Here is a 6,847-nt window from a genome sequence, read left to right on the forward strand (position 1 = left end):
TCTCCTCGCAAGGTGCCCATCTGACCTTGATAAGAAACTTATACTTCTTAAGGATTTCTATTCTACCATGGGTATGATTATTAACGCTGACAAAACAAAAGTTATGATTATCAAATCCAAGAAGGACACTTACGCTAATTTTATGTATGACAATAATAACTTGGAGGAAGTGTCTTCCTACAAGTACATAGGAATTGATATTCATCACAAGCTCAAATGGAACTATAGCATTGAGAAAATGATTAATGGGGATGGAAAGCTTATTTTGGTCTTCAAAATAATTGTAAGACGACAAACCTCGTAATGTGGGATAGAAAGAAGTTCCTCTTTGAAACTTTAGTCACTCTGGTTATCTTATACGGATGTGAGATTTGGGGTTGTAGCATCTCTAGTGAATCGTGGAGAAAGATTGAGCAAATATAGAAGCGTTTTATATCATATAACCTCAAAATTAAGAGTAACACACCCTATATTATTCTCCTTATAGAACTGGTTCCTTCCCCTATCGAGAGCCTAGCTATGACTAGGCTTTTGTTGTACAACCACGAACTCAATAACATAGGAGACCATAGACTTCCTAAGCTAGCTTTAAATTTCAGCCAAAACCACCTAAGCCACAAACGAAGTTGGTACAAAGACACGAGGGCCTGCTCAACTATTGGGAGGTCAACGAAAATGTTGCATTGCAAAACGTTAATAACATTAAAAATATTGTTACTTCTAAGTTCAAAGAAAAAATCTGGTCTGAGAAACATTTAGCAACTAAAAGAAAATTAAGATATTATAAGGAGGTCATCAGACCCATCCTAGAAGATCAAAAGTACTCTATGTTTTAACTAGCTCAAAGAAGAAAATTAATATAGCCAAGATTAAAACAAACTCTCATGAGCTCCATAGTGAAACGGGTCATTGGGTAGTTCCTAAAACACCATGGATGGAAAGGTTTTGCCTGTGAAAATACAAACATCGAGGATGAAAATCACTTCCTCTTAGAGTGCCCCGTGTACAACCACATTAGATCTCAGTTTCAAAATCTTTGTTGCAACACTGACCTTCCTAGCCTTTTACGCTGTTAAAATTACAGTGAGCTCGGAAGTCTTCTCTCCAAGTTTTTTCAGCATAAGAATAAAATCTTAAATGAAACTAAATAATTCATTTCGTTAGGTCCGATAGACCAAAGTTTGGTCTTAGTGGACGTTAACCACCATCATCATCATCATCAATATCATAATTATCATAGCATGAGAGAAAAAAACTCTGCTAAAAATACTCTAAGATGTCTAGATTTTAGAATAACTCTTTGTTACATTACCTAGATTTTAAGTTAGCCGAGGGAATATTTATATTATTGTTTATTTTAATGTTCGATAAGGTTTTTGTCTTAAGAGTTCCTTGCCGTTGGCATATTTTATATTTTTATTATTGAAATCTCTGCACCTTCTCTATAAAAAGAGGTTTATGCCCTTTACAAAATAGTTAGACAAGGCTCCGCATGCTTTATATAAACTTAAAAAGTTCTTCAAGCGTAGCAACGATTTTATATATCATATGGGATTTAGGTTCAACTTATCAGACCAGAATCTAGATTTTGTAATCATTGTTTGGTACATCAGCGGGCTAGCGGGGATATTTAAATTATTTTTTATCACATCAGCCGGCTTTATATCCGAGGGGGAATATTTATATTATTTTTTATCAATAGATAAAATTGAAGAAAGTGGAATTCATAATTCAGATTTACGCCACACGTATCTTAAACCAACAAAATCTAATGTTTTATTTTATTTTACAAGGTCCTTAAAGTGTGGGATTGCATGAATGTGTGATATGAAGTGTGGGATTGCACTTTTAGAGCAGTGAAATCAGAAAAATATTTTAAATATGATATTTTTAGTTGAAATCAAGTTGTCGACGGAAGCAAATTATACGGAAAGAATCATGAAAGTACGAATCTGCATTCTGAGTGGTTTCCATACGAAAATAGTGGATGTTGCAGGTTGTAAAAGTATAATAGAAATAGAACACTTACTGGTAAATTCATTAGTAATGAACCAAAAAAGACACGGAGAATGAAAGTTTAAGTCTCCATGGTCTCCATTTGTGTGTAAACCTAAATGACGCCGATTTGTCTATGTAAGCCATCTGCTGGTCTTACGTGTTACCCTGGTATAGCGGTGCCAACGATTATATAAGTGTTATTGTGTAACACGTTATAAAAGGATACCTCCATTTTACTAATGTTAACAACGATATTAATCATATTTACAGTCCATTAATGTTTATAACGTTATTAATGATATTTTCAGTATATCCTAACCAGGGTTGGAATTTGGATTTCTCTTTAACCGTCATACAATTTTTTTTGGCGTTTTGGGTCTTTGTGCTTCCCGTCAAGAAACGTTATATTAAAAATTTTGCCATTCAAGAGTGATGTTCTCATAATAAATTAACCCTTCACTAATAAAGTTTTGATTAAAAAATTACCATTCAATAAGTAATTATGTTGAAAATTTTCATATATTTATCGTAAGGAAAAAAAACCAAAATTTGAAAAAACTCAATTGTGGAGGTTTCAATAAAAAGTGTCGAACATTTGAAAGTTGCTCATTTAAATTATATAATCAGTCCAAGGTAAAACGCTTGATGGTTATCCATTTCATATATTTAAATTATTATTTAAAGCCAACAATTTACATTATGCTACATGAATATTTAGATGCCTAATAAGACTAAGTTCCATGCAAATTCAGAGATAATTTATGACATTATCTAATATAATGTTTGATACAAAATATAAATATATGACACCTTAAAAAGGCATAAGAATGTACCACCAACTTCCAACCATCCAATAAGAGAAATACGTTTGGAAACAAATTATTAATTCATACATATACATAAATGATGGTTTACTCAAAAATCCAGTTACACCAAACTAATGTCACAACTTACAAGTTTCTAAATTCCATTGCTCCAATGACCATTAAAGCAATGAAATGCTTCATGTTTCATGAAAGTTACGCATTAAAGCCAAATAAAGAAGGGAATCACATATATGTGCAAAAAAATCTCCTTGTAATTAAGGAAGTTGTTATATGTTGAAATCCTCATATCTACATTAATATTTATTTGAACTTTGATTTTGAATATTAATCTATATAGTTAAACTTTTAAATTTTCTTAGCATTTCAACATCTTAATAATATTGTTAAATCTTACATATAATTGTAATCTTAAATTTGAAATGTTTTTTTTGATAGAATTATCAACATTTTATTAGATCCTCATATATATATATATATAAAAACATAATATGTAACAATTGCATATTTTTTGAACCACCCCCTATTTTTTCTTAGCATTTCAACATCTTAATAATATTGTTAAATGTTAAATCTTACATATAATTGTAATCTTAAATTTGAAATATTTTTTTTTATAGAATTATCAACATTTTATTAGATCCTCATATATATAAAAAGCAACATAATATATAACAATTCCATATTTTTTGAACCACCCCCTATTTTCTCTAAAGCAAAATATAATTTAGGTTGATTATATTATTTTCTATATACTATTTATAAACTATATATATATATATATATATATATATATATATATATATATATATATATATATATATATATATATAATTTTAAATATATAATTTTAATAATAATTATTATTAATATTTTTTTAAAATTAGAAAAAATCAATTATTACAATTTTTATTAAATTAAAAAAATAATTAAAACAATAAATTCAATATTAAAAATATATAAAACACTAATATATATAAGCTTCAAATCGAAATTCCAACCCTGCACACAACTTTGTTTTAAGTATTTCATTATCTTGCATCCCTTTGGCTCCTACTGCATAATTGGTTCATTGATTCATGCATTTAGTGAGAACTTTTATCGTTAAATTCCAAACGCCAAAAAAATGTCGAATTACAGCCTTCAAAGATATTCAGTGAGATTGAATCGTTTTAGCAGGGGAAGAATTTTAAGACTGTTAGAGTTAAAACCAAAACGTTTCGTTACAATCTGTTAGCTGGCGGAGGGGAAATGCCTAGAGTGATTAAAATAAATTCCAACCCTTTCGTGGCAACCTACAAGACAGAGTATGTAAGACGTGTCAATACCTCCAATGCGACAAACACTTCCTCGCTCGGCCTACTGCTGTCCTCTGTAAAGCACCGAGAAAGGATGACGGACTCGGGCTGAACAAACCTGCCAATATCTATGGCAATCGCGAAGGTGATTTCAATGCTGAGGATACTGATGTTAGCGATGACGATGGATTCTGCGAACGGACCTTTACCTCCATGAACAATATTTAAAGAACCAGAGGACAACCAGCTTGTGTTTCCAGAGGAAACATTGCCATGGAGATCTGGATATTTAAATGTGAAGGCATCGTCCAAAGCAAGATTGTTCTACGCATTTTATGAGGCAATAGAGCCCAACATGCCCATTGCAGAGACGCCCATAATTCTATGGCTGCAAGGGGGCCCGGGCTGCTCAAGCATGAATGGTAATTTCTACGAGTTGGGGCCCTGGAAAATCTCGTCAGACCTCAAACTCTATCAAAATGACTCACCATGGAACAGTAAATTCGATGTTTTATTCATTGATAGTCCAGTGGGTTCAGGCTATAGCATAGCAGAGAAGGACGAAGACATCCCTACTGACCATAACCAGGTTACAGAGCATCTCTATACCGCTTTGGAGGAATTTTACGGCTTAGTTCCAGAGTTCAGTAACCGCCTTTTGTTTGTGGTGGGTGAGAGCTATGCAGGTAAGTATGTTACTGCTTTGGGTCATTGTATTTTAATGAAATCTAAAAATAATTCTGTTCCAGATTGCCTATAAAATATACAATTCTATTGGCTTAACTTGACTTTATCATAACTTGAGCTTTCTTGTTGTAGCAAATCATTTGCTGTTTCTATGAAAACTCTTAAGCATCATACACTTTTCACAAAATGTATTGCTGCTTATTTAGTTATGCTAGATGGAAAAATCAGAAACTTCTGGTAACGCTGGGACCTGAAACTTATAGCAACTGAAACTTAAAGCAAGTAGATGTTCTGTAGCATGTTGAAATTTTCAGAGGATGCAGTGCCCAGTTTTTTTTTTGGTAGCTTTTCTTCTTCGCCTAAGAGAATTTCTTATTACCTACATTTGTGATTGGAAAGTGTTATTAATTATGTTATATGTGATTTTATGATTAATTTAGTTTAAATAAAAGTCCAAAGTTTTGAAGATCAAAGGAACTGTGATAAATAGTATTATTTTCAGTTGAAGTCAGGAGAGCAGTAGGCTCTTGTGACCATATTCTAGACATTCAAAAGTAATTAATGATCTAGAAAGTGGAAGGGATGTCACTGGTTGATTCTCATATTTTTAATTAACCCTCCATTTTTAAGGTTTACCTAGTCAAGGACAAGAGCTAGAAGCACTAATTCAATTTGTTAGAATAAATTATGTTCTTTAATACAGTTAGATCTATTTTTTTAAACGAGTTATGCTTTCCATGGAGATGTTATTAGCAAACTTATGGTTTTCTGACCTGGGCCTGTGCTTGGGCTTGGGGTTCAGTTCTAGAGGTGATGGAAATGTCAGCCTTGCCAAACCCTTATTGCATAGATTAAAATAGGTCGTAAATGAATTATATATGACTAGGGCCCTCCAGCAACAATCATAATCTGAAAAGTAAATTGGAATTGCCATATCTTGAATAAGATCACCGCCTTCGCTTTTAACTTTTCAATGCTGAGTTTTTTAATGTTGCCAACCCATCCAACAACAGTATAATATATTATTTTTAGAGCAAGATTTGAAAAAAAATGATTGTAAAATACAATAATCCATCGGGAATCGTGAACAACTAAAAAATCACTATCCTGAACTTTGAAGCACCGATTTGTAATTGAGCCAATCTTGAGCTGGGCGACACTGCGACAGGCGTAAGTTTGAATGGGTAAGTTTGAATGGGCAATGCGTTGAGAGAGACTGTGCACTATGAATCATGAACTCGATTGTACAAAGAAAACAAGCCCACGGGCCACATTCGTTGGGTGAAACACAGGGAGACCATGCAGTGGCATGCACAAATCCCCGAATTTCGAAATCGTCCAAGGAAAGATTCCAAATTTTCCCAGAGAAAAAATCTTCGGCGAAGGGACATTTCCACAATTCATTGAGCTACTTGCCTGAAATAGTGTGTGTGACGGGCGTAAGATAATGGAATGGCGTTTTTCAACCGAATTCCAACCTTAAGCAACGGGCGTAAGAACGTTTTGGAAAAAGTTCCAAACGTCAAAAAAACGTTTTCTACTCTTCCGGGCATGTCATTCAAAACGGGCATGGACAAATTTCAGCCGTCAAATACGTTTAAAAAGGATTATGACGGGCAAAATGCCCGTCAAATTCCATCCTTGATCCCAACCTACTCTAGTGGAAACAATCCCAACTACAACATTCATTCCCCAAAATTCTCTGAGTGTCACTTCTTGTGTATTTAAAAGAATCCTGTCGGAGATTTCTTCTTAAGTCTGAAGCGACACGTAATCAATTAAGCATAGTTATTCGCTCGCGGAGGTACCTGATTACTATAGAGTAGGAAATTTCATTGGATAGAACAAAATGGAAGCATATAGATTATGAGCGGCTTATGTTATCCATGGTAATTATATTTGCTCAGCATATTTTACATTTATAGATGTTTTTTAGGTTACAATAGATCTACAGGATCTAAGAGGAATCAAATGTTTTGGTTTGCAAATCTTTTAGGGTGCAAAATACAATGTGTTATTTTTCATTGTTTAAATTGTATC

General features: G+C 33.1%; 1 protein-coding gene across 1 annotated transcript; it reads left to right on the forward strand.

Moving 5' to 3' along the window:
• The first annotated feature begins 4,250 nt into the window (after positions 1 to 4,250).
• LOC149209826 (serine carboxypeptidase-like 50) lies at positions 4,251 to 6,535 on the forward strand. The gene is made up of 3 exons (XM_089398762.1): positions 4,251 to 4,265; positions 4,422 to 4,806; positions 6,252 to 6,535. Exons 1-3 carry the CDS (start codon positions 4,251 to 4,253, stop codon positions 6,533 to 6,535), a joined length of 684 nt encoding a protein of 227 aa, XP_089254888.1.
• The last annotated feature ends 312 nt before the right edge of the window (positions 6,536 to 6,847 follow it).

The sequence above is a fragment of the Pinus tabuliformis genome, chromosome 1_2 (genome assembly GCF_031772625.1).
Source record: "Pinus tabuliformis cultivar Carrire ecotype Pingquan chromosome 1_2, CPIR1, whole genome shotgun sequence".
In the NCBI taxonomy this organism is placed as follows: domain Eukaryota; kingdom Viridiplantae; phylum Streptophyta; class Pinopsida; order Pinales; family Pinaceae; genus Pinus; species Pinus tabuliformis.

Bases quoted from the DNA above. Each gene is read 5' to 3' on its own strand.
- LOC149209826 (XM_089398762.1), top strand. The intron at 4,807-6,251 runs GTAAGTATGTTA...GACGGGCGTAAG, and splicing joins GGTGGGTGAGAGCTATGCAG to ATAATGGAATGGCGTTTTTC.